A 27,453-nucleotide genomic window follows, 5' to 3' on the forward strand; every position below is an offset into this window, starting at 1 on the left:
AGTCTTTTTTATCAGCACCAAAAGTTGCAAACTTTATCGTCGATGTTTTCTACTAAATCCTTTCAGCAAAAATATGGCAATATCGCGAAATGATCAAGTATGACACATCGAATGGACCTGCTATCCCCGTTTAAATAAGAAAATCTCATTTCAAACTATTGTAGTCGCGTTCTGTACAAAAAGTGCACTTTAATTTATTGTTGTTTTGTATGTCATCTTAGTGACATCATGCACAAAAGTGCACTAATAGCTTGTTTTAAAATGTCTTTGACAATCTTGCACTTTCTGTTTTCAAATGACATGAATGTTTGTGCCACTGCTTAATAATTGTTTAATAAATACAGTTTTGGTAAATCAACTTAATTGGGGTTTCCCTCTCTGCATGAAAGTTTAAAAGGAGCATATATTAATGCAGTATGAAGAAGAATGTTTTAATGTATAAAAGCATCATACTGCTGTGATTATATGCATTAAGTGTTCATTCAAGGCTAAGGCAAAATATCCAGGTATAAATGGTGTATGGCCTAAAAATATCCAGATATTAAAAGGCCATATCGCCCAGCCCTAATAGGAAGTCACATATTTCATTGACGTAGTTATGTGTATCTTACCTAAATTAGTAACAGTTAGAAATCTACTAAAATTTGATATGTTTGTCTTAAGTGTAAGATGTTATATTTTGCATTTTTATATTAAAAAAGGGTGCAATATGGGGGAACTATAGCATGTTTTTGACAATGCAGCATTTCCCTGTTATTATTACAGTAGCATATTCCAACCAACTGACCAAACTTATGTGGTAACGCGTGTTACGGTCAAATATAACATTCTTTGTTGTTTCCATAATCCTATTTGGAAATGTTTTGAAAGAACGCTGTGCTGTTTTGTGTTCAGGTTTGTGTGAGGGCATGTGCAGCGAGAAATTGAAGATGGTATTGGCCACCGTGTCGGCGGCCGTCCTCTTCCCCTTCCTGGTGTGGGGGGGCTACGCCCTCTTGCCCTTTGACTCCCCGCTGGTCCTCAGCTCCCCCCTCAGGGTGGTGTACACACTGCGGTGCGCTGTCTTTGCCGCCATCCCCATCCTGCTGGGTAAAACATTTGTGATGGTGGTGGTGGTGTTGACGCGATGGTTCAACCTGTCCCTGTTCACAGGTATAGTGGTGCAGGGCGTGGCCAGGCTGCACTACAGCGACATGAAACCTCGATTCCAGAGCAAAGCGATCAACAGGCATGTGTCGGTGCACTCGCACTACGTCAACGAGTCGCTGGGCCTTTTCCTCTTCTTCTTCCTGCAGCTGGCTGTCATGGCGACATACGTCAGCCAGGACTTGCTCAAACTGGTGCCTCTTCTCACCGTCGTCTTTGTTTTTGGAAGGTGAGAAACCTGTTTCTATTGTTTAGGGGGGGGGATCTTTGGGCAAATAACCATTCCGTCCCATTTCATGGGCTGACTATTCCATTCAGAATCAATCCTCAATTCAAACCGATTATTTATTCACAATCTTTGCACTTTTTTGTAGCAAAGGGTGCTAGTTCTGTTAACTAAATTCCTCCATTATATAGACAAAGTGCTCTGATAGATTGTTTACACAACTTGAAAGGGGAACTGCGCTTTTTTTTTGGAAATTTGCCTATCGTTCACAATCATAAGAGACGAGAATAATTATTTTTTTTCCCCCCTGCACTCTAAAATGCAAAAATCGGCTTGTTCTTGGTGTCTAGTAATGCAGCTAATGGGAGCAATCCATCCAGCCATCCATCCATTTTTTACCGCTTATTCCCTTTGGGGTCGCTTGTGTCTATCTCAGCTACAATCGGGTGGAAGGCGGTGTACACCCTGGACAAGTCGCCACCTCATCGCAGGGCCGACACAGATACACAGACAACATTCCCACTCACATTCACACACTAAGGCCAATTTAGTGTTGCCAATCAACCTATCCCCAGGTGCATGTCTTTGGAGGTGGGAGGAAGCCGGAGTACCCGAAGGGAACCCACGCAGTCACGGGGAGAACATGCAAACTCCACACAGAAAGATCCCGAGCCTGGGATTGAACCCAGGACTACTCAGGACCTTCGTATTGTGAGGCAGACGCACTAACCCCTCTATCACCGTTCTGCCTCGGGAGAAATCCATTCTACCTATAAATCACTTTGAAAATGCCTTGAAAAACCGCCAACAATACTTGATTTACGTTTCGTAACCTGTGTAAAAACCAAGTTGTAGGAACGTTGTTATTGTAAGAGCGAAAACCGAGGAACACTTTTTCTAGCGTACTAAAACATCGTCTACGTCAGCACAAAACACTTTTTGAGTTTGTAATGCTCACAATCTGTGCTGACTGAAAAACAAACAATTATATTACAGTATGTGTAAAGAATTAGTCCACATTTCATGTTTTGTTTGTACACAACTAGCCAGACAGCGTATGTAGTGTATAATGACCGATAGTATAGTGACTCACTTGATGGACAGTTGTCCGTTTGGTCCAGCTGGCCGGGAATGTTTCTAGCTGATTTGGGTAAGCAATCTATTAATTTGGCATAGCTTGGCTGAAAGTCGGAGATTTGCAGCGTGACCATGCTGCAGTCTCTCGATTTCCGTCTGCTCCAACATTTCAGCATCTTCTTCGTGCTCGCTTCTATATGCAGCAGTTGATCTTCCGTATATTAAGGTTCTAAAATATAAGGTTGTGAGTCATCATTTGTCAAAAAATAATCGTCTTTGTTGTCCATTACCAAGTCTGCCATGATTAGAAAACACACTCTTGTTTAATAGGAAGTAGGAACAAGTTTTTTTGCAGAAAGTCAGAAGTGCACTGCTATGGCAACGGAAATAAATGCACCGAAGAATTTGTTCCAGCTGTGCATAAAATGACCAAATACGGTAAATATTGTGCACAATACTTATTGTTATGATCTGCGTGGGTACCTTTTGGGTACTCCGGCTTCCTCCCACCTCCAAAGACATGCACCTGGGGATAGGTTGATTGGCAACACTAAAATTGGCCCTAGTGTGTGAATGTTGTCCGTCTCTCACCGCGATGAGGTGGCATCGATTTGTCCAGGGTGTACTCCGCCTTCCGCCCGAATGCAGCTGTCGAGCACACCCCACAACCTCAAAAGGGACAAGCGGTAGAAAATGGATGGATGATCGTGTCTGTTACATTATAGTGTGTACAGTGGGGCATTTAGTCAGCCACCGATTGTGCAAGTTCTCCCACTTAAAATGATGACAGAGGTCTGTAATTTTCATCATAGGTACACTTCAACTGTGAGAGACAGAATGTGAAAAAAAAATGCAGGAAATCACATTGTAGGAATTTAAAAAAATGTATTTGTAAATCATGGTGGAAAATAAGTATTTGGTCAACCATACAAAGCTCTCACTGATGGAAGGAGGTTTTGGCTCAAAATCTCATGATACATGGCCCCATTCATTCTTTCCTTAACACGGATCAATCGTCCTGTCCCCTTATCCATAAAAACAGCCCCAAAGCATGATGTTTCCACCCCCATGCTTCACAGTAGGTTTGGTGTTCCTGGGATGCAACTCAGTATTCTTCTTCCTCCAAACACGACGAGTTGAGTTGATACCAAAATGGATACATGGATGATACAGCAGAGGATTGGGAGAATGTCATGTGGTCAGATGAAACCAAAATAGAACATTTTGGTATAAACTCAACCCGTCGTGTTTGGAGGAAGAAGAATACTGAGTTGCATCCCAAGAACACCAAACCTACTGTGAAGCATGGGGCTGTTTTTTTGCTAAGGGGACAGGACGATTGATCCGTGTTAAGGAAAGAATGAACGGGGCCATGTATCGTGAGATTTTGAGCCAAAACCTCCTTCCATCAGTGAGAGCTTTGAATGGTTGACCAAATACTTATTTTCCACCATGATTTACAAATAAATTCGTAAAAAATTCCTACAATGTGAATTCCTGGATTTTTTTTCACATTCTGTCTCTCACAGTTGAAGTGTACCTATGATGAAAATTACAGACCTCTGTCATCATTTTAAGTGGGACCACTTGCACAATCGGTGGCTGACTAAATACTTTTTTGTCCCACTGTATATAAAATGTTGGAGGGCTTTCAAGTTGTTTTAGAGGGCTTTGAAGGCTACAGCGGTGACTTCCATTAACCACATCTTGCAAGTGTTATTTTCGGCATGGCGTAGTTGGTAGAGCGGCCGTGCTAATACCCGGGGGTTGCAAGTTCGCCCCCCAACCTCTTGACAGCCAAATTGCTGCCGTTGTGTCCTTGGGCAGGACACTTCACCCTTCCCCCAGTGCCGTTCACACTGGTGAATGAATGATGAATGATAGGTGGTGGTCCGAGGTAACCTGACTCTCGCCAGAGCTCCACTCAAGGATCTGGGATAGAGGGAAATGCAAACTCCTTCAGGATAGCAAAACATAATGAACCAATCAGGATCGCCGGGCAGGATTTCATAGATGTGACGTAGCACCGAAGTGACTGTTTGATTCAAACAACAATGGCGGCAGGCAGCGAGGAGTCGTGTACTGACTATGATTCTGCATATTTTCTTTGCACAAATGACATCGATTGTCTACTATCATTGCTGCGTTCTTTCAGTAAAAGTTCTCTAACTTTTCGCTCTGTCATAAAATATGTCAGCTGTTCTGTTTTGGATTTCTCAGGCTCTCATCAGTGTCACGGGTTGATTTTGATGTGAGCGGTTGAAGTAGCACGTCATTCAAGATAACGCACACGTGTATCCAATCACACACAAGGTTTTTTTTTTACAAGGCCCCGACTTCTCAGGCATGTGATTTTCCGTCTAAAGTCGGAATTCCGTCTTTTTTCATCTCTGGGGGAAAAAAAGTGTCGACCAATCTACTACGGCGTAATATAATATTACGCCGTAGTTGATTGCTCGATATGTTTCTTGTGACCAATCAGGACATCTGTTATGAATGATGACGTTATTACCGCCATTTTCCAAATGTAAACAATGTCGGTTCCTCGAGAGAAAGGACGCTTCACGAGTAAAATAAATTGATAAACATGTCAATAAGTTTCGATGTGACTGGATGGAAAGGGAAATCACTGATACTGTTGGGAAAAAGGAAGTTACGACTTTGTTCGGTGAATTTATTCGGAAAATCGATCGTCCCGGAAAAGTTTTGTGCACGTGGTGTCATGATAATATTGACTATGGATCACGAGGTTTCAAGGCTTTGAAAGTACATGTGAAACGGCAAAAACATATGAAACAACTTGAAGCAAGGAAAACAAACTTTTCACTAGCTGGTACTTTTGGATGTCAACCGAAAGTGAGCAAACCTTACGGACTTCATCCTTTGTTTACATCGACAACTGCCGTAGACATCGAGAGGAAAGATCCACCTAAACAACCCACTTCAGTTGCAGACAGGGTAGTTAATAATGAGGTAAGCTAAAAAATATTTGCTTGCGAAATACGTATGTTTCTTTTAAATATTAACCAATTATTGCTTTGCGAAATATAAATGGGTTTTTCTAAAAATAAAAAGCCACGTGAAAATATATTATGAAATTACAGAAATTCAAAGAGTCGTATTATTGATTCCAGTTAACAATTTATTTGAAATAAATTTGCATATAATACTAGAGGCAGAAGTTGGCAGTGAAATCCAAAAAAGAAGCTACAAAAGCAGAGACCAAAAGGAAACTGCAGGCTGCTCAGAAATTTGCAAGGAAAGCTCATGTTAGGGCTCTCCGAGCAAGTAAATGTGTGAAGTGAACTGAAGTAATGTGGTAATACTTTAAATAAACTGTAGATAGTAACACTGATCAATGTGACACCTGTGGATGTAAAATGAACACAAGATGTAAATATTAGTGACTAAATACTGTTGGGACTGAACCATATACAGTGATTCAATAGGATAATTGTATGTTCTATTAATGATGTTTTCATGTCTTTCAACACAAAAATATTTTCTTCAAATGGTGCTTTCTTTGTTAATTCTAGCATGTTAAATTGGTGAAAAACCAGGAGCTTCAGGGGGCGTTCGCCGGAAATTTTTTCAGTCTTTTTCATTGTGGTCAAATCACATGCCTGCTTCTGAAATACATCTCCTATTAAGAAGTCCCAGATCATCAGCGAACTACAAAGAAATGGTGAGAGTCAGGCTAGGTCGGAGGGGCCATAGGTGCAAACTGGCAGCCACTGTGGCTATGAAAGTAGCTTACCACCACCAGGTGTGAAAGAATGATGGGGTCTCAATTCTCAGTGAAGCGCTTCAAATGTCTAGAAAAGCGCTATATAAATCTAATCTAGTTATTATTATCTTTAGTAAAAATGTAAGTCGTGTTTTTGCCTCTCATGATTGGAACAATAGGCAAAATAAATAAAAAAATAAGTGTAGTTCCCCTTTAAAGAACATTTTTGACAAAGTGGTAACTTTAAATGTTGCTTACCTTGCAAAATTTTAAATGTAGTTTTCTTTGAAAGGACACCAGGCAAATACTTTGTTACAAAGTTGAACATTTTAGTACTCAACCAGTATCCTCAGAAAATAAAGATTTGAGAATGTTTCAGATTTATCAACAAAAAACGTGAATTCTCATATTCAACTGTTCAGCATCTGTTCATGTAAGTAGCCACTCAGTGATAGCTTCAAAAACAAATATGTTAGAACACTTTACATTTGAAGTATAAACATATGACACCTGTTTTGATCAATTTGTGTGCAGCAGTTTGGATGTATTTTGATGCATTGTTCCCATGTTGTGGTGTCAGGCTCATCTATTGGGTGTGCTTGTCGCTGGGCAGCAGCATCCGAGGCCTGGGCTTTGGCCTCTCCTTCTTCCCCATCTTCGTGATGCTGGGAGCCAACCTCTTCTTCGTGTGCTCGTCTGTGGCTCAGGAAGCCGTGTTTGATGTGCAGCCGCTCACCACGCAGGCCCCCCCCAGCAAGCGCTGGTGGGGGTAACGCCCCTTGGAGGTGGGGCCCTCTTACCTTTGTTTTGTGTCTAAGGACATTCACGTTGGAGGTGAGGAATTACCATTTCTACGTTTACGTAAGCATTTTGCCACTTTAAAACCAACGTAACTCTTGTGTAATTCTTCAATTTGATGTTGAAATTTACAAATGTCTTTTTATGTTGATCATATCATATATTTAAAATTCTGTGTTTAAGATGTCTGGGGGCTTAAATTAGTTGAATAAAGCTTCACTAATTGAATTATTGTTTATGTTGGAAAGAAAAGATGAAAGCAGAGCTGAACTTCACTCAGTTTGTCATTTAATATATAAAATACAGTAAAACATACGCAAAAAGGATAAGGTTTCAAGGGACTTGGATACTTTGGTACAACAAACACTTTTTTCCTGTAAAAGCGGTATAGAATTTCAATAACATCAGTGCATACTTTTGTATATGAAAATATACACAAACTGTTTATCATTCAAGAAAAGAAAACATCTTTACAACAAAACCCATAGCAGACTAGCTCAACACAATATATTAACTATAAATTTCATCTTTAGTATTTATTTGCTACATCATTCTGTTTTCAAAGCCAATGTCACCCAAAATTCTTACCTGCTTCTTTCCCATGCATTGAACCTTTTTATTTTTTAGCAAATCCACCAATTACTACGTCTTATAAATATATTCTATATCTGGATGAAAACTGCAGCATTATCACTGGTACTTCCTTTTATTGCATTTGCTAATATCGCCTTGTCTCCACGTGCAAAAGGAAACCAGTTTGTTTGATGTCGGTGATAAGATGAGTTGAAGTAAAAAATGTGCTCTAAACTACACAACCTTCTCACAAAAGAACTGCTGCACAAAGAAATGTCAAACAAAACACACAAGTAACACGGGTCCAAATATTTAGATTGTCATGTGACCACACAAGGCAGGAGGGAGCCAATCAGAGTGCTCTCGCTTGGCACTGATATCAACTGTCAAATAAGGAGCACGGAACTCCATTTTGCATGGTTTTTATAAAGAATAAACCCACAAGAATTTGGACAGCAACAAAATATTGTTTGTCTCCAACAAGAAAAGCATGTATTGACACTTGTTAAAAGTTTGAAAAATTTGGAGATGCATCATTTTATTTTAAAGCAATAAAATGGTTAGCATAGATGGTTGCCAACCGTCCCTCAAAAGTACGCGTCAAGGGATGCAACAATTATACATTTTGACTGTACGATTTTAGTCTTGAGTGCTATCACTGTTTCACGATTCTGTTCAATAATTTCAAAACAAAAAAATTATAAAATCACATTCCATAATGTTTCTGTATAATTTATTCCTGTCGAAAATAACGTGAATCAAATAACATCCGGGTTGTTTTTCCCCCCCCTGAAAACACTTAGCAGGTAAACACATTTAAATGATATGTATGAATGGATATACTCTATATAGGTATTTAGGTACTATGGGCTAACGAGTTTGAAAAACAATCTTGAATATCATAAACGTTCCTTATTGATTTATTTGGAGAAAAATAACTTGCATCAAAATGGCCAGTCGGAAGCGCGTCAGTACCTAAACGACCCGGCCAAAGTAAGGCGAGAGGTATTTATTTAAAAAAACAAACACCTCTTTTTTTATCTCCTAAAAAGATGCATTCCCTGTTCAAGCCAGTTAAACTATCATAATTGTTTTGACATTACATCAAACTCTCCGCAATTTGCAGTCTCCAATTAAAGGCCTACTGAAACCCACTACTACCGACCACGCAGTATGATAGTTTATATATCAATGATGAAATACTAACGTTGCAAAACATGCCAATACGGCCGGTTTAGTTTACTAAATTACAATTTTAAATTTCCCGCGGAGTTTGTGATCTTGGCTCCTCTGCTTCTCTCAGAGACACTGGCGTTCACTGCAGCCATTCGACTTTCAGGTATGACTTTGTAATCTCACTAAAATACTATTAACACAATAAGCAGAAAAGGGATTTTCCAGAATTATCCTAGTAAATGTGTCCAATTACATCTGAAACTCTCCCACTGCCGCCGCCTGGAACCGTCGCCTTTTCTTTTTTTATTTTTTTTTATAAGTGCTTCACTCTAACTTTCCTCATCCAGGAATCTTTCATCCTTGCTCAAATTAATGGGAAAATCGTCGCTTTCTCGGTCCGAATTGCTCTTACTGCTGGTGGCTCCCATTATAAACAATGTGAGGGTGTGAGGAGCCCTCACACCGGTGACGTCACGCGTACATCGTCTGTTACTTCCGGTACTGGCAAGGCTTTTTTATTAGCGACCAAAAGTTGCGAACTTTATCGTGGATGTTCTCTACTAAATCCTTTCAGCAAAAATATGGCAATATCGTGAAATGATCAAGTATGACACATAGAATGGACCTGCTATCCCCGTTTGAATAAGTAAATCTCATTTCAGTAGGCCTTTAAGATAACATGCATATTTTTGTAATCAAAAATATGCATGTTAGCTTAATTGGAGACTGCAAATTGTCCATAGATATGAATGTGGGTGTGAAGTGGTGTTTTTACACAGTATGTGTGCCTGCGTTTCGACGTGCTAAGTCGACTAGGCTTGTTTATTAGCTAATGGTAGTTAGCATTCAGCTAGTTAGCATTAAGAGTTCAACCTTCATCCTGCATAAATGTATTGCTAACTCTGTCTACATATTTGGCAAACAACATTCAGTGAGGGGAGAATAAAGTGTAGTTTTTGTTACCTTTTACAAGCAGCAACCATTGAAACGGCATTGAACAAAGAGTCTAAAAAGTCAAATTCCTTGTGTTAAAGCCGATTGTGATTCTGATGATATAAGAAAAAAATGTGAACATTCTTATTCAATATAATGCAGTATCATACTTCAAACAGCGGTGCATTGCAAAATATGCTCATTGTAGCCAATAATTCTGATTTCCTCGTTTTGAATTCTTAGAAAATCACCACAAATTGTTTAATTTTTTTGTAGTTTAAATATTTTGCTCCTGAGTTCATGTGGTTGATCCGTTTGCATTTATTTGTATTTCATTTTATTTTTCAGTATCAAATGGTTCAAGTCAAAAATGTGTAGTTTAAATAAGGATATTCAGTCATGGTCAAAAGTTTACATACATTTGTAAAGAACATAATGTCATGGCTGTCTTGAGTTTCCAATAATTTCTACAACTCTTGTTTTATTGTGATAGAGTGATTGGAGCACATACTTTTTGGTCACAAAAAACATTCATGAAGTTTGGTTCTTATATGAACTTATTATGGGTCAACTGAAAATGTGACCAAATCTGCTGGGTCAAAAGTATACATACAGCAATGGTAATATTTGCTTACATTTCATTTGGCAAGTTTCACTGCAATAAGGCGCTTTTGGAAGCAATCCACAAGCTTCTGGCAAGATTATGGTTGAATTCTTGACAAAATTGGTGCATTTCATCTAAATTTGTTGTTTTTTTGACATGGACTTGTTTCTTCAGCATTGTCTACATGTTCTCAATGGGGTTTGAGTCAGGACTTTGGGAAGGCCATTCTAAAACCTTCATTCTAGCCTGATTTAGCCATTCCTTTACCACTTTTGACGTCTGTTTGGGGTCAATTTCCTGTCCCCCTAGACCCAACCTCCGGGCTGATGATTTTAGGTTGTCCTGAAGAATTTGGAGATAATCCTCCTTTTTTCATTGTCCCATTTTCTCTCTGTAAAGCACCAGTTCCATTGGCAGAAAAACAGCCCCAGAGCATAATACTACCACCAAGCTTAATGGTGTTCCTGGGATTAAAGGCCTCACCTTTTCTCCTCCAAACAAATTGCTGGGTATTGTGGCCAAACAGCTAAATTTTTCTTTCATCTGACCACAGAACTTTCCTCCAAAAGGTCTTATTTTTGTCCATGTGATTAGCAGCAAACTTTAGACAAGCCTTAAGGTGTCGCTTCTGGAGCAACGGCTTCCTTGACTCTAGACACTGACACATTTGTTCCAGCAGCTTCCAATTCATTGCAGGCTGCTTTTTAGTGGTTCGCGGTTGACTCTAGATCATCCTGACCAATTTTCCCTCAGCAGCAGGTGATAGCTTGTGTTTTCTTTCTGATCGTGGCAGTGACAAAACTGTGCCATGCACTTTATACTTACAAACATTTGTCGGCACAGTTGATCTTGGGACCTTAATCTGCTTTGAAATGGCTCCAAGTGACTTTCCTGACTTGTTCAAGTCAATGATTCGTTTTTTCATATCTGTGCTGAGTTCTTTTGACTTTCCCGTTGTCGCGTTTGTAACAGAGTCTAATGACTGCATCACATGAGCCCTATTTAAATGGGCTCAGAGAAGTCAACAGGTGTCGTCCATCATAATCACTCACATGCAGTTATAGCAAATTTCATTAGATTGTATCACCAAAATTGATAATGTATGTTGCTGTATGTATACTTTTCACCTAGCAGATTTGGTCACATTTTCAGTAGACTCATAAGAAATTCATAAAAGAAACAAACTTCATGAATGTTTTTTGTGACCAACAAGTATGTGCTCCTCTATCACAAAAAATAAGAGTTGTAGAAATTATTGGAAACTCAAGACAGCCATGACCTTATGTTCTTAACAAGTGTATGTAAACTTTTGACCACAATTGTATATATTTTTAATTTCAGGCAAATTGGTGCACTTTAACTATTTTCTGACAAAACAGTTGTTGTTAGTCGATGAATTTGTTTTTATTTTTTAATCTTAAGGATACAGAGGTGTACTTATAATTTTATAGACAAATTATGCTATTTATAGTTGCAACAGAGTGGGGTGGGGGTGTAACAGAAAATAAATGAGAAGCATTAGTTAAATGCTAATCTCCTGATTGTGACACCTTTTATAGTTAACTTAATTCTTAATGAACTAAATTGCTAATAACATAACTGAACTCAGTTACTACATCTTACCTTTACTTTAGTGTGTAAAGCTGCACAATGTTGTACATATTAGACCGAAGTTTTGAAAATGGTTGAGCAATCGTCATCAATGACTCCCTGCTCATTTTTATGTCCTGTTGCCATTTTGAAGCTAATGTAGCATACTCAAGTGTCTCTCCATAGTTGTGTGTAAGCACGCGCACACTGGCAACTTTTTTTCGTTCCGTGCAGGTTGTACCAAAAATACCATACCATTTTTTTTTTTATATAGCGTGTGAGGGCTGAAACACTTTTTTAAATAACCATTATCTTTTTAATGCCGGTTAATAGTAAAAATAGGTAATTGTTGCATCCCTACACGCGACAATCAAAAATAGTTTCAATTGTTTCGTTGAGGCTAACGTTTCTGATTGCTCACCCATCAAACTCAATGCATTACACTTTTATGGCATCGTTATTCAATATTACAGCAGCGAGCTCACGAGCAAGAGTTAACCTCGCTTCTGGTCTTCGGACACCAAATGTAAGTTCGTTATTTTTTTAACCGTAGTGAAATTTTATTTTGGAAAAAAAAAAGCCATGAGGTTAGTTAGGAGCTCGTTTTTGTCTGACAGGGAAGCTACAAATAGATAACTGACAGAAACTAGTAACTAATTGTAGTTAATGTCATTTAACAACTCTTCTCTCTTGGCGTTATAGAAGTTGTTAAATAAACATTGAATGGATAGTTTTATTCTGTTAGCAGTAAAGTTTAAAATTTAAGATATTTGGAAAACAATATTATTGAACAATTGGTTTTGACCATCTGATGTAATACTCCAAAACTTGCATCTAATTGAATTCAGGATAGAGTCAAATAGTTTCAGCATATTTTCAGAAAAAAGAAAGGAAGGTTCATCAGCCAGAAAAGTTTGTGCTGAAATTTGTTTTTTTTTGTCAGGGAGTTGGTAACCCCACTTTCAACTCTCTCCCATACAAAGATATGTTATTTACAGCCGCAAACTTTTGTTTTTGGACAAAATTATTATTAATCAAATGTATTTTTAACATTTTTATTCTTTGTATTTTTTAATGAAAAAGTTGAGATTCATGCTTTAAGTGCCACAAAATGTTTGGTATGGAAATATTCACTATTATAATATTCACCAGCTAAGTATGTAGCTCCAAACTTAACTTCTTTTTTTCATTGGAAAAAAGATGTCAAAGATTTCTGTATCCCGTACATTAATTTTTTGTGTGAGAAAAAACTAAAATACAAATTTGCAATGGATCTTTTTGCATCAGTCCAAGTATTAATTATGTCAAATTTGAACGACGATTGTTCAACATTGACTTAAAGGCTACGTGACCATAGCGTCGTATTGTTGGCATGATCTTGGCATTCTCTGTCCCACCCTTTCCGCTTTTTTCACGGAGATTCTGGCATGGCGCAGAGAGAGCGATAGCTTGAAAAAAGCAAAATAGTTTTAAAAGGTGGATTGTGTCATAATGCAATAACAGTCTGCGCTTACGTTTGTTGAGGATAGCTGCTAAAAATGTATTTTCAAAAATGTTACTTGTCACATTTAGCTGTGTGTGACAATCAAGGGGGTGGGGGCTTACTAACAGTCTAGTGACCGTGTGGTTGGGGATAGTAGGCATCTATTTCCTATAGAACGTGTACACACACACACACACACACACACAGCTGAAATGATTGAACAAATTCATATTAAATGACATCAAAGAAGACAGTTCATGTCTTGAAGTAGAAAAAGCGCTAAATGTGTGTAAGATATGAACATGTGCCAAGTGATTGTGTGATGTGTGCGTGTTCTCAAAGTGTGTAGCAAAACAATGACCACGACACAACCAAGCAGGCCTAAATAGATTCACCAACACGCCATGGCCATCTAGTGACACACATCCAAGTCACGCTCGTTTAGAATAATTATGATAAGCAGATCCACTGAGTCGACACATTGCTTGTTTTTTCTTTTTTAGGGCTAGCTAGCAAAGTCTATGCAAATATACTGTATGTACAGACACACGCGTCAAGCCAAAGAGCTTTGAAGACGTAGAAATATAGAAAAGCGTTCGTTTTCACTTCACTTTTTGAAAAGCGTGGCGAGGAGAAAAGAAACAAGAGCTTGTTGGTGCGCTAGAGAGGACATCAAAGCTAGTTGGTAACGACACACCTGGAACACAACATGGCCGTTAAAAGCTGAAGAGACAAAAAGTGGACGCGAGTGACAGGTGGTCAGTGTCCGTGCACCGTGAGCGAGACATTTGGGGTCCCCGGGAGGACGGAGGTGGGGGGGGCGCTTGGCAATCGGCACTCCAACTGATTACTAGTTAATGTGGCAGTTATCAATACTTCCTGTTTGGGGAAAAGCAGGAAGTGGTGCATTTTCCTCGCTCGCTTGTCTCTATGCCACAAACAAGTGAGTCAGCAGAAAGAAGTGTGTGATTGTGTCTCAAACGTACGATGTTGTGTTACTAGTAAGAATGTTGTGTTGTGATGTGTGTTGTGTTGAAGTGTCATTCAAACCTTCTTGTTGTGAGGAGCGTCTCCTGGCTTATGTCACCCAGGCATCTAATCTCGTACGCTTGATGTTGCCGCCCTCTTGCTCCACTTCGTTGGACGCCCTCAGCAGCTCCGGCGAGGGGCTGAAGTCAGAGCGGCCCGGCCCGACGTTTCCTGTGGCGGTGGTGGTTACGATGTTAGCGCCGCCGCCCGTGTCTTCGCGATCGCTGCCTTCGAAGGAGCTGGCATTGCTGCTCACGCTATCTGCTGGTGAGCGCCCGGTCGGGGGCTCCAGGCACAGCAGGGAACCTGGGTACTGCGGCGGTGCGGTCAGGGTGACAATGGTGGAAGGTGGCGGCGCCGGAGGAGGGCAAGGAGTGCTGCGGTCACGACCAGGCGATACTGGCTCAGACTTAATGCACACGCCGGAGCTGGTGTTGACCGTCAACATGGCGCCCTGAGGTATGTGTGTCACAGGCCTGGGGGACATAGCAGACATTCACTAGAAGACAAAAGACATGACATCGACACAGAGAAGCCATTTTTGAGCCTGAGCAGCATCAAGGACCCTGATGCTGGCAACAGAGCAAACAAACAGGAAGGTTCTGGAAGTGAAAGCTACAAGTTTTGTATTTTGATTCTAGACCGTGCCACAGAAAAGACATGAAACTCATGCCAGAACATCAAAACATGAAATACGGTAACATACAGTGAGGCAAAAAAGTATTTAGTCAGCCACCGATTGTGCAAGTTCTCCCACTTAAAATGATGACAGAGGTCTGTAATTATTATCATAGGTACACTTCAACTGTGAGAGACGGAATGTGAAAAAAAAATCCAGGAATTCACATTGTAGGAATTTTAAAGAATTTATTTGTAAATTATGGTGGAAAATAAGTATTTGGTCAACCATTCAAGCTCTCACTGATGGAATGAGGTTTGGGCTCAAAATCTCACGATACATGGCCCCATTCATTCTTTCCTTAACACGGATCGATCGTCCTGTCCCCTTAGCAGAAAAACAGCCCCAAAGCATGATGTTTCCAACCCCATGCTTCACAGTAGGTGTGGTGTTCTTGGGATGCAACTCAGTATTCTTCTTCCTCCAAACACGACGAGTTGAGTTTATACCAAAAAGTTCTATTTTGGTTTCATCTGACCACATGAAATTCTCCCAATCCTCTGCTGTATCATCCATGTATCCATTTTGGTATCAACTCACGGTGGAAGAGGGGTTAGTGCGTCTGCCTCACAATACGAAGGTCCTGCAGTCCTGGGTTCAATCCCAGGCTTGGGATCTTTCTGTGTGGAGTTTGCATGTTCTCCCCGTGAATGCGTGGGTTCCCTCCGGGTACTCCGGCTTCCTCCCACTTCCAAAAACATGCACCTGGGGATAGGTTGATTGGCAACACTAAATTGTACCTAGTGTGTGAATGTGAGTGTGATTGTTGTCTATCTGTGTTGGCCCTGCGATGAGGTGGCGACTTGTCCAGGGTGTACCCCGCCTTCCGCTCGATTGTAGCTGAGATAGGCGCCAGCGCCCCCCGCGACCCCAAAAAGGAATAAGCGGTAGAAAATGGATGGATGGATGAATGGGGCCATGTATCGTGAGATTTTGAGCCAAAACCTCCTTCCATCAGTGAGAGCTTTGAATGGTTGACCAAATACTTATTTTCCACCATAATTTACAAATAAATTCTTTAAAATTCCTACAATGTGAAATCCTGGATGTTTTTTTCACATTCTGTCTCTCACAGTTGAAGTGTACCTATGATGAAAATTACAGACCTCTCATCATTTTAAGTGAGAGAACTTGCACAATCGGTGGCTGACTAAATATGTTTTTGCCCCACCGTATATATAAATACTCTCTTGTCCTTAAAAATTGCAGTTTTCAGGACAAATACTCCTTTAAAGTCAAAATGTTGCTCAAAGTTTAGGTCAAATAATTATCTGTTTTTTTGCTGTTTCTTGACATTCTTTGACACTTCTTCCAAATAAAAAAAGTCTATTGCGGTTAACTTCTTTTTACACTCTTTTGTTGTATATACATTTTACAATAAACTGTAGTTAACTTATTTCTAAATTCATAAGGCGGCAACATTTATTTCAATTTTAAACATACGTTTATATTTATATATATATCTTGTGTATAATTCACAATCCAACATGTCAGAAAGGGAGTAAGAAGAAGCAGAGTTTATCCAATGCTCCCTCATGACTCAGCAGTAAATATCCAGTGTTCAATATACACTTATTTAAAGGTCAGGGTTAGATTACGGGGAAGGGGGGGGGGGTGGCAGTAGACTACAGACTGTGGTGAAGTAGGCCGGCTCCGTCGCCTGAAGAAGCCTACAATTTCTGGTTGTGTTTTCCGCTCCGTATGCTGAATGGCAATATACAACATATTGCTCAATATATTTAGCGTAAAGTAAAAACAAAACAGAAGACAGTCCTGGTTACCTGAGATACTAAGTATGTCATTATTTTGACTTAGTAAATATTTACTTACTAAGACCAAATAATGACTAAGTCAAATTAATGACTTACTTTAAATAAGCATTTGCAATAAGCGTTTGAAAAAAAAGAGTTAAAAGTGAGGCCACATGCTGACATATGCTCAACTTGTCATGCTTAATTTATTACAGCATTTGGGAAGCCTGTAGTTGATTTTTATTATGTAAAAGTTCTATTTTTATCAACATGTGATAGCAGGGACCCTGCCATTCAAAACTAAGCTGCTATAGTACCAATGATTAATGTAACTATAGCTGGAAAAAATAGTACAATAGCAATAGGAGAGACTATTTCCTCTCTGAACACCATGGAGTTCATGTAGGCTTTACGATGCAGTTACATTATCATATCAACTATGAGACAGAAACTCTTAATTTAACATAATGCCCTTTTTTTCTGCTTCAACACAGAAAAATGTAAAGTGAAATAACTTGTTAACTATAGGTCAATAATGCTTGTCTTTCTCTCACAAAGACAGGGCTTTGCTGTCCGTAACACACACACGCATGCACGCACACGCCGCAAAATGAGCTAACGCTATGCTAAAAAGCTAATTAGCCTTCATCTCAAGAACTGCGAGCCAACTGAACTGCCGCTTATGTTTCTAGAATGTCAACGGGCTCATAGTGATGTTACTAGTAGTTGATTGAGAAGTGTTTATTATAATTTGGGGAGAGTCCGCTGCATTATGCTCACCTGCTAAACACCTTTCTGCTAACCCGCACCGTCTCTCCTCTCTGCCTACCTCTTCCGTGACTCCATGCGCCCTGAATACTCACTGCTGATTGGCTGTTACCGCTCTGAAAACGCACTGCTGATTGGCTGTTACCGCTCTGTGTGTAACCAATCTGAATACGCACTGCTGATTGGCTGTTACCGCTCTGAAAACGCACTGCTGATTGGCTGTTACCGCTCTGCGTGTAACCAATCAGATGGTTGTGTGGGTGGAACAATGCTGGTTGCTGCAGAGACTACTGACAGAGGCAGAACGAAGCTTAGCAGCTTGTTAAGACTGTTGTTTAGCAACAAATGATAATATAAATACATTTAATAAAGTCAAATACAAATAAGGCAACAAGAGAAGTATCCTACACTTCTCTGTAAATCTGAACAGCCGATATGGGCATCTACATCAACTATATGATTTGCCTGAGAAGCTGGACAGGACAAAAAAATACATATATATATATATATATTTTTTTTTTTAAGGCTTTAATTTAGGCCGTGGTTCTTTGTTGTTAAGGCGGCCACCTTAACAACAAAGCTCTGAGGGAAACCCTGTAGTTATAAGGGTGATAGTTTGACCCAGAAACAGATTATTTCCATTTATTTACATCATATGCGAAGACAATACAAACCCAAAGACTAGCATTGTCCCTGTAGTATTTTTTTTTTTAAACTTCTGATACAATACCGATATTGGAGCTTTGAGGTTTGATCTGATACAATATCAGCAGGAATCATACAAACTTATTATTTTGTAGTGTGGGATGTTAGAAAAAGTTGAACAAATTAAAATGAGTCAAAGAGACCAATGGTGGGTATGAAAAGCATTAAGTGATTTATTATTAACGGTCTATAGTACACTTATGCCGTCTTTAAGCTGAAGTGACAAATGATCTTTTGGTGGCACAGAGTGGCCACAATAATTCATGACGCAGTAAGATGAATGACGCGGACGCAATTGTTACTGGATACTTTTTAATACTCTTCTGTAAGTAAAATATACAACAAGAATTATTTGGTACTTGTTTTAAAATGCAATATTGTTCAAAATATGACACTATGTATGTCAAGCTTTTGTGCGATTGCGTGGTGAGCTGATGTGTAGTTGCTAGCTCCTGGTAGCCTATAGCCTACTACCATGTTTAGTTTTTGTAAACCACTTCCCCAAAAACATAAAAAGACCAACTTTGAAAGACAAGTTTTGCTCAAGTTAACACGCTGCAAGACTGTATCAGACATTTTACACGCAAACCGATAAGCTGATACTTTTTTTTTTGCTATATCAATATAGGATACACCAAAGAAAGACGTTCTACTGTACTTAGAATTATGTCCACTACAATAGGTGGCGCTATGCTAGAGCTGTACGATTCATAGAAATGTATTTGAATTTTAATTAGTGCGGGAAATAAACGCAAGAGACTGAGGTTTTGTTTTTTCCTCCTTCGTCACCGGCATTTGAGTGACAGCCATGTTCTCCAACCAGAAATGCGCTCAGCACTGAAGCACGTTTATTTAACAGTAGAATTAACTTAACAAAGTGACCCCTCTTTTCAGGATAACAATCTTTGTCTTGGCAAAGACTAGAGCGAGGCACCGCCAACACTCGCCCTACAGAGAGATTTGTGAGAAGTAACACAAATTAGGAGGAAATAACATTTATTAAAAAGGCAAATATCCTGTTGTTGGAATATTTCAGCTTTAAATCGGGTAGACAATTTGAGCCCATCAACACGAGCGGAAAACCTGTGATCACGTGATAGCGGTAAACAGAAAAACACTGTCCAACATAATTTTTCCAACTGGGAAGAAAATGCACTTTAAGATGTTTGATATCTATTTTGGGAAAATTTTTACCTACAGAAATGAGTCAATTTTATTTTTTGTTTATTTTTATAGTATAAAAGGTATTTACCTTCCAGTTACAGCACAACGGTAAACAATTCTACACTAAGGAAAAATAAGTTAATACCCTTTTAATTACTTGCACTATTATAATTACATTACATACAATCACTGTATAGTTTTGATAAATTATTTCTTCAGTTTATTTTTTTGTTTATTTTTATAGTATAAAAGGTATTTACCTTCCAGTTACAGCACAATGGTAAACAATTCTACACTAAGGAAAAATAAGTTAATGCCCTTTTAATTACTTGCACTATTATAATTACATTACATTATAGATAGATAGCACTTTATTGATTCCTTCAGGAAAATTAAAATTCCAGCAGCAGTATACAGAGTTGAGATCAATTTAAAAAAAGTAAAAGTAAATAATGGGGGTTTAAATGGAAACAAAATAGAGAAATATTACAATAAGAATAAAAAATAAAAAGCAACAATTGGAATAACAATATAACAGTAAAATAAGAATATAACAAGACAAAGTAGGCAGTAGTGACCATGTTATGAAAACGTATTGCACTGTTATTGTTTTGTATCCCCTGTCATCCTTGTACCCCCCTCCCCAGAGAGGAGTTGTACAGTCTAATGGCGTGTGGGACAAAGGAGTTTTTGAGTCTATTAGTCCTGCACTTGGGATGAAGGAGTCTAGCACTGAACAGGCTCCTCTGGCTACTGATAACGCTATGCAGAGGGTGACTGGCATCATCCAGGATGCTCACTAGTTTGTCAACAGTCCTCTTCTCTGTCACCGTCACCAGTAAGTCCAGTTTCATTCCGATTGTAGAACCGGCCCGCCTGATCAGTTTCTCAAGTCTGGAGCATTATAATCACTGTATAGTTTTGATCAAATATTTCTTCAGTTTAAGAGCATGATGTAGACAAAAACTCAATCTGTCTGCATAAAGCCAAATGTTTATTGAAGTGAATATTGCATATTGTTTTAATGTGTGGCACCTCGAGATTAGAATATGTTGAGAGTCTAAAAGTAACATGTCTTCCTTCACTTGTAAGCGCACTTTCATGCATTTTATGTAAAAAAAAAAAATATAGCAAATTGTAATTTTGGCGGGAGCAATGGCATTTAGGTTTTTTCTCAAAATCGCGCAGCCCAACACTATGCCCCCAGATAACCCTGTAGCATTTAGTACTTGCAATGGCTTAGGGCATGGATGTCAAACGTGCAGCCCTGCGAACAGGTTCAATCCGGCTCGCGAAATGAGTTTGCAGAGTGTAAAATTGAGCTGTATTTTTAAATGAAAGAAACTGCTGTTCTAAATGTGTCCATTGGATGTCGCAATAGCAATTCTGTTAGGGAAGCAAATCGTTTATACCGGGGCAAGCACGTATACCAAGCAAGATGTACACCCAACGTAAAACAAACAGGAGTAAAATAAACAATTGGTAACCCCACTTAAACTGCTGCATGAGACACTAAACAAAGATATAGTTCTGTGGAAATAATTGTCTTCTCTGCCAATTAAAAAAAGTGAACAGTTTGTGATTTACTGCAATACTGTCAGTCTTTTAAGTTTGTAGTTTTGGTTTGTTAAAAATGTTCAAACATTCCACAGCTTTTATTCTTCTATGGCTACACAGTGATGCCTACAAGGGAGTAACTCAACCCACTTGAATAATTTCTACCACAGTTTGTAGAGTTAGCACAGGATTAATATGTAGAAATGACAAATGAGGTAGTTGATAGAGTTTTTATTCATGCTTTATTTAGTTTTTTGTTCAATCTTAGTTGGGCTGTGACTTAATGTTTTATTGCTTTGTACATACACAGAGTAAGTTAATTTTGTTTTTGAAACTGCACCAATTTTTTCTTCAGAATTTTACTATAGAAGTGTTTTGTCAAGAGGATTATTTGTGATATGTACATTTTCCAAATGTCCTTGTTCTATTTTGGGCCAAAGTAAAACAAAGAAAACAATCTGAAGTTTTTTGTAGTTGTATTAAGTTATTATGCCATGGTTTTGCCCGTCGGGCCCACGCGGGAATAGATTTTCCTCCACGCGGCACTTCAGCTAAAATAACTTTGACATCCCTGGCTTAGGGTATTAGTGAAAGTCCCAATTGAAAAATGTTATGGTTATGATTATGCTTATTAGTTAGCTCAAACTCCTTCGGGAGTGTCCAATGAAAGGAGTCAAGTCTTTGCCATTCACTTCCATAACCTACAAGCACTGCTGGGCCCTGGAAGCGTGAAATGATCACCATGAGTGGCCTGACCTAAGCATGAAAACCATGTCAGGGACTGTACACATGCTCAGGAGGGGGTGGGTTCAGCCAAAAGCACGCACACAGGAAAAAGGAAATGGGATACAGTACCGGCCCAACCACTCATCTCTACCCAAGAGCAGGTTGGACGGCGAGCTGAGACTGTGGGGAGAAAAGAAAAGGTTGGAGGCCTGCGAGGACATTATTGACGACAATAATGTCAATAAGTCTGAGCAGCGCAAACAACTCTTCCTGTCTGCTGTACAGACACCATCACACCACAAAAAGACACCACACATCCATGTCTTCCTGACAAAACAAACACTAAAAACAAGTAACACACCAACAACTTGACAGACACACAACGCCCACAGAGACACTGTGTGTGCTTGTTTGTGTACAGCTTTCTCTTCAAATCCTGAGCTTGAAATACCTCCTTTTTACCCACAACATTAGGTACACATGCACAATCTAACATGATCCAAAAACAACAAAGATGCATGGTTGTAGACAACTACAATACATCCCACCCTAATGCTACAGTTACTTATTACAGTATAAACCAGTGAAAGTGCATGTAATATATTTTGTGTTCCAGTGTTGACAGCAGTTTTTAATTTAGTTGAAGTTAGTCTTTTAAATACATTTGTTTAAGTTTTAGTCAAATTTGAGTCATTTAACTTGATTTAGTTTTAGTCAAAGACATATCAATATTTTTAGTCAGCTAAAGTTACAGTAAATGTAGTCAACTAAAATATAAAGTATAATAGGTAAGGCCTAAGGAAAGCACTTGTACTTAGACAAGCTGCAATGCAATTTTTTAACACAAGAGTAGCATGATCTTAAGGTTGTTTCTTCCTAGACAGATAAATGCCAATAAATGTCTTTTAGACACATTATATTTCTTATGCTACATCTCTGGCAAGGCAGGTATGTATCTGTTGTGAAACGGAGTTACAATGCATTCCCTCATCATAACTTGTTTACGAGCGCAGGGGAACCAGAAGCAGCAACTACACATATGTGGCGTTGCAAATGTCATCCATCTGTCCATCTTCTACCATTTGTCCCTCTCAGGCTGGCCACATGGTGTACACATATACTACAATGTGGAACATGTTAAATCCTTGGTGGTGAGAAATTCAACTTTTTCATCTCACAAGAAAAATCTTCTGTTTGGTTCTCCTTTGTTACTAACTCTCGGCCATTCTTTCATATGTACACTGTTTAAGAACTGTGATTGGATATATTTCGAACTTGTCCCACCCATCTACAAAACAAAATTAAACATGATTGAATTTCTATTTTGTCTCGGTTTTATTCTTTGAGTAATCTGTCAGTTAATTTAGTTATTGTCTTAGTCTACATGCATTTGTTGTATTTTCAGCAGGTAAAAATAGGTTGACAATAATTAAGACAAATTATTAGTCAATGAAGCAAACACCGTTAACAGTGTTTATACAGTATGAATAATGAATCCGTTATGTTTTGGCAGTTATGTAAATTATTGGAGTACATCCTAGATGCATAGTTCGACTGCTCTGTTTTCAGAAAACTAAAATGTACATGTTACATTTAATCCAACATTTGAATCCTCAACTGTGCAACTTGGTTTTGTGTTAAATTTTAAGTGTTAAATCACCAATCATAATCCCTCAATGTTTTGCAATAGGTGTTACTCCATTATGCTTGTTACCTTTCTTATATATCATCAACCCTTACAAATTAGGAAGAAAGAAGTCAACTTTAGTAAATATTGAAATAAATGTAACACGCCTAATAGTACACACTGCTGCCTTTCATGCAGATGGGCACAGCTTCAATTCCCAGCCAGGGGGCCAGCTTTCGAGACATTCAGTGTAGGAAAAAACATTCCAAATTATTAAATAAAAAAATCCAATTGACTACATGGGCGACTCCTATCAGGAAAATCGAAATTTACAATACACTAGGCATATTAGATAATGCGGGTGTACCTATTAGGTGTCCAGTGAGTGTGTGTTTAATGCCTGTGATTTTAAGGTGTGATGTGCCCCTGCAGACACGAGAGGGCGACATTTGACACACACAGACACACCTCAGATTGGCAGCCAGGCTGGACACCTGGCTAGACAGCTCGCTGCTCTGTTTGTCCACACCCCACATGCTGTGGACAAGAGGAAAGAATACACACTTCAAGGAGAAGGCGCTAACAAAAGTGGGCTGTCGTGACCCAAATCCTGTCTGATGTGTATGTCATCACCAGGGTTACAAAAAACCCCAACCAGGTCCAAACTTCTAGTGTGAAATGGTGAGATGCTGGTGATTGTCGGGAAAAAGGTGAAATGTATAAATATATAAATGTAAAGTATGAATAGGATCCATCCAAGGTGTAAAAGAAGACAAAGAGGACTTACACCAAGTTGCTGAGCGATGCAAGACTAAGTTGTTGCTGCTGTTGTGTTTGCTGTTGTTGCTGGGAGATGGTCTGCTGCGGCTGCCAAGACGCCACGCTGCTGGGCAACAAGCCGCTAGGAGACGCCAGGGCGTGTAGCGCAGTAAGGTCTGCACTCGTCAGCTGGTACTCTGTTTTTAAAAATATAAATACAAATTAAATTTTTCATTAGCCGGGAGAGATTCCTGAATGACCTCTGAGTAGGATAGAAAAGCTAGCGTGATCACCCGTGTTGTACGCTGTGGGCATGGCGGAAAAGGGTAGCCCCTGCGCCAGGAGGCTTGGCGTGGCCACCGACACCACAGGTGTACTGAGGGTTTGTGCCACCTGGGCTCCGGCTGCCAGACGCTGGGCATTCTAGAACAGAGGAAGCCACTCGTTAATTGGCACTCTTTCATATATTAGCATTAGCAAACATTCCCACATGCTTGAAATGACAATGAGGGGTTGTGCATGTTGGTTTCTTCGTAATAAACAATTGTCTCATTTTCTCTCTATGAAATATTACATTAAAGGCAAAGTCAAACAGACAATGTCACGGAAATTACATTTATGGCGCCCCCGGTGGGTTGTGCTCTAAATACTTTGTATTATATGTATGCCAGCATGTTTAGCACAAAGTTTTATCAACAGTAGACAAATGGTCAGAGGTGGGTAGTAACGCGCTACATTTACTTCGTTACATCAACTTGAGTAACTTTTGAGATAAATTGTACTTCTAAGAGTAGTTTAATGCAACATACTTTTACTTGAGTATATTTATAGAGAAGAAATGCTACTTTTACTCCGCTCCATTTATCTACATTCAGCTCGCTACTGATTTTTACCGATCTGTTAATGCACGCTTTGTTTGTTTTGGTTTGTCAGACATACCTTCAAAGTAGGATCTATCACATGCCTGCGTTTCACCAATCAAATGCAGTCACTGGTGACGTTTGACTCCGTTTCACCAATCAAACAGAGCCAGGCGGTCACATGATTAACTGCAATTTTTTAATAAACCTTAATTTTTAAATTTCAACATCTACAAACAGTTGAAAATAATAATCAAAGTACAAAAACAGTACAAAACAGCATAAAAAACGTACAAAACAGCGCTAGGGGGTTGTAAATTCAAAGTAACTAAAATAGAATGCAAAAATATATATACATATATAAAGTGGAAAGCCATAGGCTCAATCAATCTCAGTAAATAACTTCAATTTGGAACACAGCATCATCGTTTTCACAGCTTTTTGGTTGTTAGAGATAGAGTGTTTTAATGTAGAATTCTAAATCTTTTTTAAAGGCGCAAAAAAACAGGTCCGGTATTGAGAAACTTACATTTATGAATATAAAACTTAGCCAAGAGTATAATGAGGTTGCAAAGGTAAAATTAATTTTCTTTTTTTTTTCAATATAGTGTAAAACCAAATATATATTATTGTTTTAGTTGCTTAAGAGATATTCCTGGTTCTGAATTTGTTCATTGCTATTTTTAGGTTTTTGTGCATTACTTGTTGCCGTCATCATTAAACGAACAGGTTACTCATCAGTTACTCGGTACTTGAGTAGTTTTTTCACGACATACTTTTTACTTTTACTTAACTAAATATTTGGGTGACTACTCCTTAATTTTACTTGATTAATAAACCTCTAAAGTAACAGTACTCTTACTTGAGTACAATTTCTGGCTACTCTACCCACCTCTGCAAATACTCAATGACTGAATCAAGATGTTTTGCTTGTTGGCGGCCATGTTTTTCAAACAATCTTCCTCACATTTTACACACAGCTGTGAACCAGATTTCAAGCTGATTTGGCTAAACCACAAACCAAGTTATAGTGGATGTTTTACAGAGCGCATTAAGCTGTGTGAGACATTTCAAGTCAGTCTGACCTAAGGGTGTTTTTATTTTTTTTAAAGCACAGGCATCACAGAATGGTTAGGGGCAGTATAGCACTTAGCTCAATTCCCTCACATATGTTGCTGAAAAAATGCCTTTAATGTAACACAAATTGTTTAGTGGTGGAGGGTGAAAATGGTTCGCTAGTGAGAAAAGATCATGCCATGCGGTGTTTCTCCACCAAAACTAGAAAAGGAGGATACACCCATCTTTTATATTTGATGGAATATACAGTAGAGCCTCGCCTTGTCGCACTTCCTCACGTAGTCCCACTCTCCACTTTAAATTGTAAACAGCTTTTTTTTTTTTTCATAGTAACTTAAATAGAAAGCGGCTGGAAGGCAAAACAAGTGCTGACTCACAGGTCTATTGAGTCAATATTATCCAACATAAAGCACAAGCGGTAGAAAATGGATGGATTGATGAAGCTGCTAAGACAAGATTTGATGTTTTTAAGTACCATATTGTATAACAGGTGTCCAAACCTTTTCTAATGTGAACCACGTGCTGGAAAATCAAAAGCGTTGATTTGTATTTATCTATACATTTTTAATGTTGTAAAAAGGCTAATACAACAGCATATTAAATACTCTTTGGCGTTAGTTAACATTAAAGCTTTTACTCTTTAAAAAGTCAATTTTTCCCATTTTTTGCTGGTTTTGGTCAATATCATTTGTACAACATGCCAATAAAAATGAGCTATAAAAAGCACCCCAGGACACTTTGGACATTCTGCATGCATTTAGTTGCTCTACATTTAAAATGTGTTAAATAACTGTCAAAGGCATATTTAGGAGTATCAAAATCACTTTTTCGCCATTTAATGGGGGTCTCAGAATGTAACCCCTAGAAACAGTGAGGATCTACAGTCTATATATATATATATATATATATATATGTCTATATATATATATATATATGGATTTTTTCTTAATCAAGGGGCATAATGGAGGACATACTGAATTAGATCATTCATTTATCGAAAGAGTATAACTTCTAAGACAAGACTACATAACACCACGCTCATGAGGTCTGAACCACATGGTGTCACAATGAACATTATCCCAAGAAAAATGAGAACGTCATCTAGTGCGACCATGCTAAAGACCCAGGAAGTCGTCCAAAACCAGACTCATGCGGGGGGATGGGGATGGGCTAATATTCACCTCGTTTACCAATTCCAGCTCATCCTCTGTCTGTAAAGGGCGGTAACAGAGAAGGTTACAACTTATTTTAAACGATTAGTAGAATGTGACAAAACTAAATAAGAGTGGGAGTGGCCTGTAAAAACAAAATCAAGAAAGGGGAAAGTACAAGCTACAAAATGTGCAAACGACAGTCAAAAATGCGAACTAACGAGATTTCAACTTCAACAAGTGTTTGACTTTTGCAAAATGTAACCA

The 27,453-nt window shown here is 38.8% G+C and overlaps 2 protein-coding genes across 15 annotated transcripts in view; one reads left to right on the plus strand and one right to left on the minus strand.

Annotated features, from left to right (window-relative positions):
* The window catches only part of LOC133551132 (transmembrane protein 79-like), a 22,737-nt gene extending 15,535 nt beyond the window's left edge, over positions 1-7,202 (plus strand). For both annotated transcript variants that reach the window (XM_061897518.1, XM_061897517.1), the window contains exons 3-5: positions 895-1,089; positions 1,153-1,375; positions 6,757-7,202. In XM_061897518.1, the coding sequence (XP_061753502.1) occupies positions 895-1,089; positions 1,153-1,375; positions 6,757-6,949 (611 nt within the window). In that variant the 3' untranslated portion in view covers positions 6,950-7,202. The remainder of the gene's footprint in view (positions 1-894; positions 1,090-1,152; positions 1,376-6,756) is intronic.
* A 38-nt stretch (positions 7,203-7,240) lies between these two features.
* The window catches only part of LOC133551130 (myocyte-specific enhancer factor 2D homolog), a 42,956-nt gene continuing 22,743 nt past the window's right edge, over positions 7,241-27,453 (minus strand). For 7 of the 13 annotated variants that reach the window (XM_061897504.1, XM_061897508.1, XM_061897512.1 and 4 more), the window contains 6 exons: positions 27,217-27,246; positions 24,392-24,521; positions 24,127-24,295; positions 23,808-23,876; positions 21,842-21,892; positions 7,241-14,838 (listed from right to left, as the gene is read on the minus strand). In XM_061897504.1, coding sequence (XP_061753488.1) covers positions 14,412-14,838; positions 21,842-21,892; positions 23,808-23,876; positions 24,127-24,295; positions 24,392-24,521; positions 27,217-27,246 — 876 coding nt within the window. In that variant the 3' untranslated portion in view covers positions 7,241-14,411. The remainder of the gene's footprint in view (positions 14,839-21,841; positions 21,893-23,807; positions 23,877-24,126; positions 24,296-24,391; positions 24,522-27,216; positions 27,247-27,453) is intronic. The other 6 variants (XM_061897511.1, XM_061897510.1, XM_061897515.1 and 3 more) reach the window with 4 other exon arrangements.

Source organism: Nerophis ophidion, linkage group LG04, assembly GCF_033978795.1.
Source record: "Nerophis ophidion isolate RoL-2023_Sa linkage group LG04, RoL_Noph_v1.0, whole genome shotgun sequence".
Lineage (NCBI taxonomy): Eukaryota > Metazoa > Chordata > Actinopteri > Syngnathiformes > Syngnathidae > Nerophis > Nerophis ophidion.